The sequence below is a fragment of the Passer domesticus genome, chromosome 15 (genome assembly GCF_036417665.1).
Source record: "Passer domesticus isolate bPasDom1 chromosome 15, bPasDom1.hap1, whole genome shotgun sequence".
Lineage (NCBI taxonomy): Eukaryota > Metazoa > Chordata > Aves > Passeriformes > Passeridae > Passer > Passer domesticus.
Window position 1 is genome coordinate 12,260,865 of NC_087488.1, and position 14,556 is coordinate 12,275,420.

A 14,556-nucleotide genomic window follows, 5' to 3' on the forward strand; every position below is an offset into this window, starting at 1 on the left:
ACCTTTCACAAGATCAAATTTAGTGCAAGAATACAGATTCATTGGCATTTGCTCAGCCTCATGGATTTTCCCTCTTTTAAAAGTTGAGCTTCATATTGCCTCTACTGCATGTTTCATTATCTCAAATCAGAAAGGGGATGGAGGAAAAAGATCCACCTACAGCCTCAGGTCTCCTAAAATGCCACTTGTGAGAATCAGGAGACATCCCACTGTGTGTTTTCAGTCTGTCTAAAAACCTGAGATCGTGAGACAAGGCTGCTCCTACCTCAGAGAGGAAAAAAGGGGGCAATCTGTTGGATTTTCAACAGCATCCAGGCACTCCAAAAGTCTCGCTGAGTCCAGAGCTTTTCAGTGGAATTAACCAGTGAAAACTCCCCCCACCATCACCCTTTTATCCTGGTTTTATTGGTTTTTAATGTTCTCAGCTGTGTTATGTGGCTGCTTGTGGATATCACAGAGGCCCCATCTGCCAAGGGGGCAAGGCCATGTGGAAAAGCTATTGCAGAACAGGAAAATACTGAATGGAGCAGAAAACGTATGTGTTGGGAAGACGCTATTAAGGGATCCAGATGGCATTGAGATGGTGTTAGGAGCAGAGCAGACAGAATTCCAGCAAGTGTGACTAATGGGCATTGGCAAGGACATGAATTTCTTTTGAATTACTGTAACTCCACGCAGTCACTAAATCCACAGAAAACATTTAGGATTTACTGGGGTTGCAGCTTGACAGCAGAAAGAGAAAGTTCAGATTTGTTCCAGCTGAAAAGGTCCTTCAGCTGTTGCCACTTAAGTCTTTAGTGAAGTTCTTTTTAAATACATTCCTTTTATTTACAGAATCTGAAATACCAGTTTCTGCACAGTTATCATCTTCCCTCTAAAAGGTGCTAATGCCCAAATGCTGTACCCTACAGTGCAGGAACTCAAGTGGTTGACCACGGTTTCTTTTCATAGAATCTTCAGAATATAAACAAATATTATTTCAGAGGGAGCAGCAAAAAGTGTGAGAAATGACAGCATTAGCACTGCTTTTATTGTCTCTCCAGAAACGATGATGCTGGGAGAGAGTTTCACATTTAAAGTTATAAAAGGTCTGATGAAATAGCACTTTGTTCTCAAGAGAAGAAGGAAAAACTGATAAAGTCTTTCAAGTTTTTGGCTGAAAATTTACTTTCCATACTAAAGAAAAATGAGACAAAAGGTATTTCTCTTAAAAGCTCTTGTTCACTCACAGAAGGTAAATACAGATTCAAAGGACTAATACGGATTTTTTTTTTTTTCCTCCTTTATGTCTCCCCTGCTTTTGTTTACAGAAGTGAGCTCCTTACCACAGGGTCTATATGGAAATGCCTGGAGGCTCAACAGTCCATTCCTGTTCTGCACACTCCTCTTGCTGGCTTCAGTGGTTCCTCCTGTTTTTCACATGTCTTTGTGACAGCAGCGAACAGGGGAGGCTGGGCTCAGCCCAGAGGAGCTGACAGGCCATCCTGCAGGTTACAGGATTTCAAAGACTACAATAAACTACACAGATGTAAGTAACTCCCTCATAAACTGTGGCACTTCTCTCCCCACTTTCCAGTTTGGAAGTTTGTGTTCTTCCCCCTGTTTTCCACAGAATTAGTTTCTGGCAGTGGTGTGTAGAAGGAAGGAGTGACAGTGGAGTTTGTGTTTTCTCCTTAGCAGCTACATAAAATTGAGTGAACTGGTGCTGTTGAGGCCCACAGGAGGAGGATGAGCACAACAGACCTAATCCCTTCCCATTCTGATCCCTGCTCTCCTCCAAACGCCTTCTGTTCTTTAATCACACCCACCCAGTTCACTGCTGCTCTATGGAGAGGACACATCCAGCTGAGCCATGAGGCATGTTCTGATGTGGATCACAGCACATTCTTCCTGAGCTCCAAAGGGCTGGGAGAATACAGTGATTTATTCTGTGTTCTTTTGAGAAGAGGCCTCTTCTGTAAAGAAAGAACTTGGCCCAGTTTCTTGAACAATGCCCAGAAAATGCAAAATAAAGTCCAACCTTATTCAGTGACTTCTTAAGTCTAGAAACATAAGAAAAAAATCTTTATGGAGTCAATTCTGAGATTTCTCCCCACTCAGATGTGGAGTGCCTGAGAGTGCAAGGAGATGTCTGAAGCAGTAATAGAAACCAACAGTAAGGAGAAAGGAGCAGGGACTGGCTTACAGTGCTCCAGCAAAGAAAGCTTCAGCAGAAAGAATGCTTTGCACCAATTCATTTAGTGCTGGAGCTGAGCAGTGAAAAGAGTGATCAAAATCAAATAAATCCAAGCTTTTTTAGTTCTGTAACTAAATAACCAGCATCAGGGCCTGGGACAAGTTTTAAATCAGTCATGAGAACAAGAAGTGGTTCAATTAAAAAATGACAGAAAAAACCAGTCTGGAATTAGAACATGGAACTGTGGCTGCTATGCATCCACAGCTTCAGGAGCAAGAGAGATGAAAAAACAAAATATCAACATGAAACAACTGCAGAAGCTTGGGCTCTGCTGAAACAGCCTTCAGACCATGACCCATCATTGGAAAACAGCTCTGCACCATCAATCACCACACTGGGAACTGGCCTGGGTTTGGGACATACTTTGTGTGAAAGGTTTGACACCTTTTGTAGAAGGAGGAGATTAGTAATCAAAGAAATTCCTTAAAAACAAAGAGAGAAAAACAATATCTAGGAGCTTTAGGGCTGCTGTTGAGCTGAATCAAACACCAAGATCCCATAACAAGCAGGTTTTTGTGAGCTCCACTCATCCCTGCCCAGGAAATAGATTTTCATTCAGGGCAGAGCCAGACATCTCCATCCCCACTGCCAGAGCCTGTCCCACCACAGTGTGGTCAAGACTAGGTGGCAGTCCTGCTGCTTTCCCCTACACACACTGTCCCTGAAACTGCTCAGGTAATAGTCAGTAAATGCTGTTCAGGGAAGCTAAACAGCAAATAATGAGTCTTGGAGGGGAAAATAAAGAGCCTGAATATCTCCCAGATGAAAGGGTGCTGCAGCAACACCAAGCAGGGAGAGAGAGATTGGAGAGGCACTGTAGAAAAACTCTGCAAACCTGCAGGTCCCAGAAGACAGCAGACAGGCTGCTGGCTTTACTGATACACAGGCACATTATTAATCAGGAGTGACAGGTTTAATGCTGCCAAGGAGGTGCTGAATACTCCTGCAGCAGTGTAAACCTCAGTTTTCAGAGGGTCCAGTGTGCCTTAGCAAAGGAAAAGCCTGAATGAGCTAAGAAAAACCCACAAAGGCAAAAGTTGATGAAGACAGGTTTATCTCCCTGAAAAAGGGAAGTCATAGCATTCCCTCCTTTAGCAGAACTCAGACATATGATAGAATTAAAAAAGGAGATGTATGCCTTGGGCCTCCAGAACTATTACAGCACCTTGAGGGAACTATAGGAGCAAGTCCCCAAGATTAGGTGTACAACCCTAAAATGTATTGGAATGGCTTAGCTAAACGTGTTATTTTCAAGCACCTCCCTCCTGCTATGGAACTGGGCTTTCAAGGCTGTAAAACAAGCTCCAGAGGCAAAGCACAAGAGCAAAGCCATAACACACAGGCCAGTAATTTCTGCTTTCTGCAGATTCTGCTTGCTGCAAAACCTTGCTTTCAGTCCTGTGAGGCAGTCACACTTTATTGGGATGGAGCTGAAAATATAAAAGAATTAAGAAATGAAAGTCCAGCCAAAGTCTTACATCAGCTGAGAATAAAATACTCAGTCTGTGAGGACCTGATTTGCCCAACTTAAATAAAAGGAACTTTATTAAACACTTAGAAACAGATGAACTTTTTTGTGCTCGGTATTTATTGTGTCACCTGCTTTTCAATGGAAGCTATGAAAGCTTTAATAAATACATGGAAAGGTTGTTTAGCTTCACTGTAGCTTTTATAAATGCTCATGTATCCTCTGCTGAAATGCTGTTTTGTAACTTCTCTTTCACTGAATCACAACAGGTACCCCTCTGCCATCTCCAGCAATGCACAAGGGGAAACATCCCTCTTTTATCTCCAGTGCTACACATGCATCAGCAGTACAAAAGCTGGATTCTAAACCTCTTCACACATGTGCCAACAGATCCTGTATTTACAGTCGAGATTTGGTCAAAATAACAAATAAACAGCAATGCTATTTCCACAGGAAATCAGTCAAGAGGGGGAATAGTGATGCAGGAGCCAGGCTTATGAATTAACTGACAGCAAAAGACCCCAAACATCAGAAGAAAAGAGCCTGAAGCCTCTCAAAAGATAGCAAAGCTTATAAAGTTTCTAAATGCAGGACAGATCATGGGCTGAGTGTTTCTGCTAATGCTTCATGGGGTTCTCATGTCCATAATACAGTGAGAAAGTAACACTTGTGCTCAGAAAAAGAACATCCTACTTCAGGAATACAAGGAAAATATGTTCTGATCATCATCCCACTGCCTGAACAGCAGGCAGCCCATGGACACAGGCAGTCTATACACATAAACTTCATGCACTATAGCACGGTGAGCTCCTGTGCCTGCTGCTCCAACAGATGATGACAAAAACCACAGCAGGCAGTGGAACTACCCCAGGCATTTCCCTTCTCATTAGCTCCACCAAAAGAGTGGAATCTGCTCAGCCTTCCCCTTGCTTTGCCTACCTGAGTGTGTCCACCTCCTCCTTGGTGATGACAGTGCTCTGCTCAGCCGTGCACTGCTGAGACTTCAGGACCTTCATCTCCACCTCCAGCTGCAGGAGACAAAAGGCATTAGTTCCTGCAGCACTGCTAAGGGCACACACAACCAGCAAAGGGAGCAGGAAATCATGAGGTTCTGCACAGGTCAGACTTCTCACGATACAGATGTGAAGCACAGCTTCTCTTGTGCTGAATGTCAAAACCACACAGAACTCTCCTTCCCTCTGCAATTCCTTTTGCCTTTCCTGACATTTTCTCCACAATAGATGAGGCATAGGAAGTTGAATGTTACTAGCAAAGCTTCTGCTTCTCTTTCAGGTATTTCCCCTGTTTTCCCCCATGGATAATGGGATGCAGAAGACTCTGTGTGGCATTAGGAGCTCGCTGGGACCTGAGGTTCAGTATTGATAGTTCAATCTCACTCAATTCCCCCCCCTCCACCAGAAGAAATGAACCACAGGATCAAACTCTCTTGTCCACAACAGCTCTGAGACACATACACTGAATCCAAAAGACTGGGGAATATTTCCAGCATTTTCCAATATACACTTCTAGCTCTAGCTGCTCAGGTAGCTCTGGCTGAACAAACAAACAATTAAGAATATTTTTCTGCCTCTGGCTTTGTTTGGGTAGGAACTCGCAAGAAAGTATTTCCAAACTCTACAGACATGAGAACTTCTTACCCAGACTCTACAATTCCCAGACTCCCTGACTTGTAGCAGTCTGGATCCCTAATTCAGAGTTCATGACAACGCACAGATTGATAAACTCCATATGTTACCTGTTTCTAAACCCCTCAGAAAATGATTTATTATGAAGTGTAAGCAGAGACAAACTACCCAGAGGATACTCAAACTTCTGCTCCAACACCTTCTCCCAGCTTAGACCTTCTTCACACACTCATCCTTGAGATTCTGGACCTCCTTTTGTCATTTGTCTTTTTACCACCTGTCGACTAATTCCCCTAATAAATCTATTGACGGAAATGATATTTTTTCACCCAGGAGGAAAAAATAAGCAATCCAGCCTTAATTATAAATGCAAAACTTATGACCACAGAGAGTTCAGTGCTCAGCATCAGGGAAATAATCCATTAATACACCATTCCCTGCAACAGCATAGATTAGACTTGTAGAGCAAAATCACATTGCAAGGGCAAACTTCTGCAAGCTTTCTGCAGAAACTCTCCAATTTTACAAGAAAAAGGAGCATCTTGTCACAGACAGTCATATTGCTTAGACAGAACTGGAGTTCAGACACGCTGCCTCTTTGCCCTTCCATACTTACCAGAAAAGACAGGCAGAGCATGGCAGTGCTGTTGTCAGGAAAGGACAGAAAATAGATGGTTGGATTATGCTCCCACCCCTTTCTGACACCAAAAGAACAGAGCAGAAGAAAGCACCAAAAATGTTTTAACCTAATTCCCCCTGACACCCCAAAAAGCCCTGCATTCTCCCCCTGCCTGTCCAGAAACATCGAGGAATAAAAAATAAGCAAAGGCCCACCTGCATCATCAGGCTGTACAAATGTTAATGCATATTAGCTGCCTGATAAGATTATCACAGCCAGAAATGCTTCCCTCAATTTTCTGATTACTGAGCTTATCTCTCCCAGCTCAGCCCATCACAGATGGCTGGGGATAAAGCAAGCACACCAGATAATTCCAGGAATGTGAATAAAAGGTACTGGGATGAGGAGCAGGCTTCATTTCCAACCTACTTCTAGCAGGAAAACACTCATTATGCCTCCTGTTTCCCCTGTCTGCTGAAGCCTGGATGTGTTTGCTGTTAGGAGTTTGAGGATGCTTTCTGGGATGAGTGAGGGCAGCACTTGAAGAAGGAAGGGCTGGAGAATTATTTATCACCGGCTAAGAGGGCTCAGCCTCAAGCCCACGTGGCACCTCCTCACCCACACAGATAAATCACTGCCACCTTCTCGGGGGACAAGGGGGACGTTCCTCACAGATGGGTGAGGAATCTGATCTGGGGGCTCTTGTGGTGGCTGCACAGAGAGGGGAAAATACAGAGTGTGTGATAGGAAAAGGAGAATGAATGCACAGGAGCTTGTGAGAAGCATCTCACTTGATACACAGCAGTGACAAATTACTGCCAGGTATGCTCAGCAGCAGCAGGATGAGATTCTGCTGGGTTTCTAAGAATAAGCTGCTGAAGGAGAATGAGGAGAAAAGGGCACATGGGCTGTAAGGGCATTTCATCTCATTTTTATGTCATCCCAATTTGCAAGCACCAAGACTCCCTGGACTGAAAATCTGATGTGCCTGAGGTGAGAAGGGACAAGAGGACACAGTGATATCACTACAGATGAAACTGGCTTGAGGAGTGAGATGTTGACAAAGACCTGCTTCCCAAAACTAGGACTAAAACTACTGGAGAATTTAAAGTTCAGGCCAAGACACAATTTTGTGCCACAGGAAATTATTGCCATTCAGAGCTCACTAATTGTTTATGAAATAAGAAAGTAAAACAACTATGGTATTTAATACTTCATTCAAAATGTGTTGTGTCCAGGTTTCATCCCTAGAAGTCATTAGGAAAACATCCCTTACTGCTAATCTCAAAGATATTAACATATTCAGATATTAAAAATGCTATTTATTATTATATTATTAATGTCTTTTCCAGGAAAAAAGTAGTTAGTTGAGATGAGATGGAGTGGCTTACTCTTGGGACCCAATTCTGATTTTCTGAAGGCAATAGAGTGCAAGCAGCAAGACAAAACAAGAATTAAGAAAATGGCTAAAAATAAGAAAACTGTTGATAAAGCCCAAGAGGTGAGGAGCTTTCCAAGACCATTCCCTTTGACACAGCCTCAGGATAGCTCTGGGAATGGGTGATAAGCATGAAATAATTCTCCACAGAGGCAGTTTGTCCCTTCCTGTCCACTTGTCCTCTCAGTACCTGTGCCAAGACTCAAGAAAGGATAAGGAAAGGGAGAGCCAAACCCCTCCTGCTGCTTTCTCTGCCTAATTCCCATCACATCTCTTTTCCTAAATTAATTTCCAGTCCTGGTCTCTTGTTCACCAGATGCCACTTTCAGCAGGCATTTTATGCTTTTTGAACCAACTCACTATTCCTAGCTAAACTCTTCCAATTTTTATCAATAATTTTATGTGACTGGCTGAGTTAAACTTTTATTGCTTTGAATACATTAAACTAGTAGAAGTCATTACCAAGCAGAGAGGGGAAAAGGGCTGCTCAAATTACAGCTCACTGCTCTATTCCCCCATTCCATACCAAATGACCCAGGTCAGCCTTGATCTTTTAACTGGCATTGAGAGCAGACAGGGAACATTGTTGTGAAAATGCAGCATTGCACCTCTTGTCCTGAAAGCTGCACAGGAAGGACCTAAGGACCTAAGGACCTACCTCATCTGCAGGAGCTTCAGGATATCACCCAGCTCATATCACCCAGGATCAGACCCCCAGTGATATTCCCACCCTACAGAATACATTAGCAACTTGAAAAGTAACCAAGATGTTATTTTAATAGTTTTTAAAGCTACCTAAGGTTTTTAAGATAAGGCAGAATAATGAGTAATATCAGAGCCCATGGATGAATAAAACACATGAACAGGTACTTTTGAGGATGTGTTGTTCTCTTCCCAAAATATACTGGTGCCCCTTGTTCTCAACCTAAAATAATCCCATTTATCCTGAACTATTTTATCTCTTTCAATTCTTAAGCATGAATTCCAGCACAGCTTTATTACTTTCAATAAAAAGTGATCAGGACACATACAGGATATAGACTAATTTTAGAATGTCCATTGTCAGAAATATGCAAGTGCCCCAAAAGATGAAGTGCAAATAATTTTTCCAAAATAAGTAGTGCCATCATTATTTACCAAAGGAGAAAGAGAAGAAGGAAGAACATGGATGCATTTTCATCTAGTATTTAATTATATGAAATATCATTCTTCTTTTAGCCTTACTTTTAAACCTGTCTGGACAAGATTCCAAGAAGGTGGTTCTCCTCCAAGTGTTAATGACATAGCAAACACCCACAGCAGGGTAAGAAATATGTCTTCTGTAGCAATTCTTTAAAGACATATGAGATGACAGGAAAAACAAAATTATAAATTCATCTCCTGACAGCTAGAAGAAACAGAACTTTAGAGAGTTGATTTTCTTGGTATATTTTTGGCATTTGTCATTTCTGACCCACATTTGTCCCTTCCAAGCAAGCACCCTGAGTCTCTGCAATGCCATGGACCTGTTGCTCCTCACACTCAACTCCAGCAGGTTCCAGCATTGATGCAGAAAAGTTTTCCCAGAGCCTCCCACTTTTTAAACACACTGCCCAAAACAAGGATCAAATCTCTGTTCAGGTCACTCATTTTGGGTAGTAAAGGACTCAAAATCTGAAGTGTTTCAACTCACTGCCAAAGTAGGATTTGCATGTTGAAAAAAAAAATGGGGGCTGGTTTACTCGCCCACATCATGTACACACATTTCACAGAACACATGCTGGAGACATAGAGTCATTATTTGAATAATGAGTGCATTTTAGTGAGGGGCTGATACAGCAATCTTATCCTGATGAAGTGTGTCTGCACGTCATTCAGCATTTTTGGAAATGTAAAAAGCAGGAAATGCTGAATCCATTATAAATGTCTAAAGGTTTATTTAACAATGGGCTGATGCAACATCCTTTGAAAGGCCTTCCTCAGCAAAAGAGCTGATTTTGAACAGCAGAGATAAATGGGAACTGAATTGCACAGAGCCAGCGTGGAAAGGTGAATTGAGAGGTTGTGTTGGACTACAAGTCTCAACACAATTCAAGGAGCTATTTCAGTACATAAATATTTAAAATGTATGAACACCAAGCAGACTTGGAGAGGAAGAGTGTACGCTAAAATAGACAAGAACAGAGAAAGGGGACCCCGAGTGTGCCCCATACTCTGGGGTCTGAAAACAGGCAAACCAGGACCTTGACATGACACTGGTGCCATTTGTGCTTCTCTCCACTGGATGCAGCAGACTAAGGAGCTTCTCTGCCTCTTCCCACAAGGCAGCACAGCAAGCTTGGTGTTCTCTATAAGCTTATAAATCTGGCATCAAAAATCAATATACATGAAACACCACTGAGTTTAATTTGGGTGTCCAGCAAATCCACAGCAAAGTAAGACACCATGCTGAGCACTTCAGAGATCATTCTGCTCAGCAAAAGCACCACCATCTCTTCTATATGCCCATCCACTGGCATTCCAAAGGGCTGATCCCCCAAAACATCTGCAGAGAAGAACACAGAGGGAGAACTAAGCCTCACCAAATTTCCTTGTGAACTTTACTCTTCTTCAAAAAGTAGGACAGTACTTGTAAAACAAAATATTGCCTGCCATTTAGAAACAGGCTAAGCAGCCCAGGATTAGTTGGTACATTTTCTTGGGAAAATTAAACCTTGATGCCATTGTGAAACAAAAGCAATAAAGCCAAAGAAAATCAGATATTCAACAAAAAGTGGTTTGGAACTTCCCATCTCCAACTTGGCTGAAGAAAAAAAATATACTTTTTTTTTTCTCTTGGAAGATGAAGGCTGGCTGGATCACAGTCACCAATCTCTAGGGGTTCCACCATCTGTAACAAACTTGCTGTGCTTTTATCACCGAGAAGTCAGGGCTAGGAGCAACCTCTCAGCAAACACTTTTAAAAAAAAATGTACTCATGCATATATATCATTGTAGATATACACACACTGGGAAATGGACATATGCTGACTTCTGCTTCTCTCCAATACAGTCTGGATTGTGGCTTTTCTCCTCCTGTTGCAGTAAAAAGAGAGCAATTTTTCAAGTTTATACCAAATGTCATTCTATTTCATTTCCAAATATAATCTCCCAGAGAGAAGGTTCACTTGCCCTATTTCCAATCTCCAAAGTTAATACACAAATTTATATTCCTTTCTCCCACTCACTCTCCTAAATTAAGAGGTGTAATTACTAGGAACGCTTGCTACAAACGAATGGAGTGCCAGGGGAGAAGGAGCTGTCAGGGCTGGACGTCTGCAGCAGCCACCCTCCCCTCTCCCCATCCCTGGAGGACCCTGCTTATGAGCCAGTTTCTATCTTTCCCATTAGCAGGGGTAGCTCACACACAGGAGCAGATGACAACCTCTCCCTTTCCAGCCAGGACAATCATAAGGGACAAAATTACAAAATTAACTTCAGCCTGCCAGGGACACTGGTGCTTGCCAGGATGATTCCTCCCAAACTCACCTTTTGCCCCTCCTCAGCTCTGCTGACCTCTCAGGCAACATTGTGTTCCTTAAGAACAGCACAGAAATGCAGATCTGTGATCTAAAAATTCAGCCCCAGTCTCATCACTCCCCCCTTCCTCATACCCAGCACCCTCTCCAAAGGAAGATTGATTATTATAATCAGACCTAGCTCTGACACAGCATTTGCATTTTCAAAGCACAGCATAGTCATTAACTAATTCATCTACCCCAAGGGAGCCTTAACGAGCATTCACCTCTCTCCCCTCTGATTCCCAATGCTCAGGCAGCCTGCAGCTTGCCTTCCAACACCTCCCCTCCACATTGTGTGGCACCAGCACAACTTGGGGAAACTCCAGACAGGCTCAGCGAGCTGAATTCAGCCCTGCTGCAAAGGAACAAGAGGACAAGTGCACAGCCAGCCTATTTAAACCACCCACTCTGTGGTTTCCATACCTAATCACAGCAGGACAGGGTATGGCAGGAAACTGTTTGTTCTGCAAAATAAGGCCAATGCCACATGGGTCCCAGAATGGCCCAAACCTGAGCTGCCTGCCCAGCTGCAAGCATGTGAAGAAGGAATCACCACCACATCACACCCCCAAAGCCCCAGATTCCTCCTGCACATCCCATCCAACAAGCTCTTCCCCAAACACCTACAACACATCTTGGCTCCAGGGCTTGGTTTCCTGCCCCTCTCAAGTGTCTTCTCACATCCCAACACCACCAGATGCCCACCATTCTCACCCACCCACCTTCCTTGGTGCTGTGTTTATTTCTTTTTAGTGATCTGGGCTGGGTGCAGGATGTGACTTTGGAAATAAGCAATACTACTGTTTCAGACGGATGTAAGCTGGCTCAGAGCTCAAAATTAACAAACCTGGAAAGTTCATAGGGAAGAAGAGCAAACATCTTGTACAAGAGACACACTGAGCAGGGGAACTGAAGATGTTAATTTAAACCCATGAGTTTATTCAAGTATAATTACACATTTCAGCCCTCACTCCAAGAAAGGAGCAGACAAGGAATCTCTTCCTCTCAGCCTGCCCTGCCCACGCTCACAGGCTCTGCTAGGAGACCTCACTGCCACTGCTCGACAGCAAAACACCTTTGACAGCTCCACATCCAAAACCCCTCTCTTTGCTCTAACAGCTCATTCTGAAGAAGGATCACCTAATTTCCATGTTCATTCAGCTCAGAGCTCTCTGCTGTTATCAGCCTTGCTCCACCACTTCCACCAGGCGTGTAGATGACTGTTTCCTTTAATTACTACCGAAAGCTCCTCCCAGCCAGGGAGAACAGAACAGCTGGTGTCCACGGAGAGAAGGCAACTCTGGAGTAATTAGCCTTAACTGGCTGACACCTCCTACCCATTACTCCTGGTAAGGACAGCAAAACACAGAAAAAGAGCCTGTTTAGGCAGCCTGTCAAGGTGCCAGACTGGATGTGCCACCTCCCTGCCCAGTGTAGCCAAGGTGCTGGCACAATGGAGTTGTCTGCTCTTGAGAAGAGCATCACACAGATCACTTTTTTCATGCAGGAATAGGCATATTTTGATAGAATCAAGTCTTCTAGCAGCTGTAATTTACAGGCAAAGCAACAAATAAATCTGCAAAGATGTCATACCTCCTCCGTACAGAGTTTGAATACAGTTTGTTTCCTAAAAATATAGCCTCGAGGAGTTTCCTGAGCATTCAGTCAAGAATTCTCATCAAACAGGAGCTTGTAATCCCACCTCTCACTCTCCCCATCAGTTTTCTCGTTGAAAAATCATCACATAATAAACAGTCAGTGAAGAATCTATGCAGTTACCAAGCACCTAGGAAGATCAAAGGGGAAAAAGAATCCAACATCCATTTTTGTTTCTTTGTTTTCTAACATAAATACAGTGGAATCAATCCTGCTTAATAAAGTAAAGAGAGCAAAGGAGCCTTCACTGAGTGCTTGAACTTAATCTTCTTTCCCTTGCTCACATGGATCAACACACAGCCTGTGCTTTTAGGAGCAGCTCTCTCACTCCTGCTGCAGCTCCAGACCAATTTTGCAGTTCACTACAGCTGGGAGCACTGTTTGCTGGCACATCTTGGCAGGGGCCAGCTGAGCTGCCTGCTAATGAACTCCCAGAGTTGGGAAACATGAGGATGGGGCAAGGGCCCCAGCTATGGGAAAGCAGCAGCTCTCCTGACAGGGCTCCCAGCTGCTTTAAAGGAAGCTGCAGAGCCTTGAAGGAGCCTTGTTCCCCAAACCCTGCCCAAGGAACAGCTTAAGTAGAGCAGGTTGAATATTTTCTAGTTAAATGACCCATCCTCAGATTAGCCTGTGACAAAAAGCAGTGGGCTTTTAATGTATAAAAAGGGAGCAATCTCTCTCCTGGTGCCAAAACCCAAAGGTCACAAGGGCCATGCCAAGACTGCTCTGCCCATTTCAGCCTCTGGGATGATGCCTGCAGAGCCCTTCAGTTGCCAGCAGCAGTCACAGAGTGAAAGACAAACAGCAATTCCCTCTCAAATACCATATGTTCAACTCTGGTGCCAAAGCACAAACCTGGCATTTTAACCTTTGGTGAACATGTTCTTGCTGCCATCAACAATAAACTCTGAGGCCCAGCTCAGAGGAAAGGTGCACTGGATGTGCAGTGGTGACATTAGCACTGAACACAGCATTAACAGGACAGGGCCTGGCAGGAGCTAGATTTTGTACAGCCAGTCTTTAGAGGTAAATGAAATATTCATAAATAAGTTTAAATTCTCCTGACATGCCAGATTCTGTAATACAACAAAGAGTTGTCAGCCTCAATTAAGCAATTCCGAAGAGGTAGGGCTCTGCCATTCATTATTTACCAAGAGGTCCTAGGAAAAATTCTGCTCTATGATCTCCTTGTCTCTGTGGATAAAGTGAGTTTTACAGCTCCTGCTGGAGGACTCTGCTGCCCTGACAGACCCCAGCCTGCCACATCTACTACCTACCCCCAGCAATCATCAACCAAAGGCAAGAAACACTGGGAACAAGCTCTTCTAAGGACACAGACACAAAAAAACTGAAAACAAATGATTTAACAAGCTGATTAGGCTGTCAGTGTAAGGACTAAGTCTTGAAACTTAAACTTTTTTTTAAGCCTTTATCTCCCTTTTTGTATACACAAAACCAGCCCCAGGCAAGAAGAGAAGTATCCAGCAACCTTTCATCTGCAGGCACATCCTCTGAACATGCCCTCCGTGGCCCCCCAGGTCCCAGAGCTGGAGAGCTTCACATCCCCCTGCATGTTCAGAACAAGCTGTGCTTACAGAATTGGATCTCTTGCATCAGATCTCTCAGGATGGTCCTCTTCCAATGCAGGCACAGCTTCCCAGAGCTGTGAAAGCAGGAGGAAACTGGTCTCCAACCTTGTCACAAGGAAGCTTTAAATCAGTTATTATTTTGTCCTGTTCTTAAACGATTGTTCAACAGCCCCAATTTTTCTTTTCCCTCTCTGGACATGCACTGGCACTTCATGCTCCTTCTACAGCTTCCCCAAGCTGCCTTTTAGGAAGGCAGAATAAAGAAGCAGAAATGACAGAATCCTAGAGGTATCCCAGACCTCTCACCTGGTTTTCTCAAAGTGTAGAATGTAGAGCCCCTGCATTCTCCAGGAAATTTTAGCTCA

The 14,556-nt window shown here is 43.6% G+C and overlaps 1 protein-coding gene across 10 annotated transcripts in view; it reads right to left on the bottom strand.

The window, feature by feature from the left end:
• The window catches only part of MAD1L1 (mitotic arrest deficient 1 like 1), a 348,097-nt gene that overhangs the window by 158,885 nt on the left and 174,656 nt on the right, over nt 1-14,556 (bottom strand). For all 10 annotated transcript variants that reach the window (XM_064389851.1, XM_064389849.1, XM_064389850.1 and 7 more), the window contains one exon: nt 4,644-4,732. In XM_064389851.1, the coding sequence (XP_064245921.1) occupies nt 4,644-4,732 (89 nt within the window). The remainder of the gene's footprint in view (nt 1-4,643; nt 4,733-14,556) is intronic.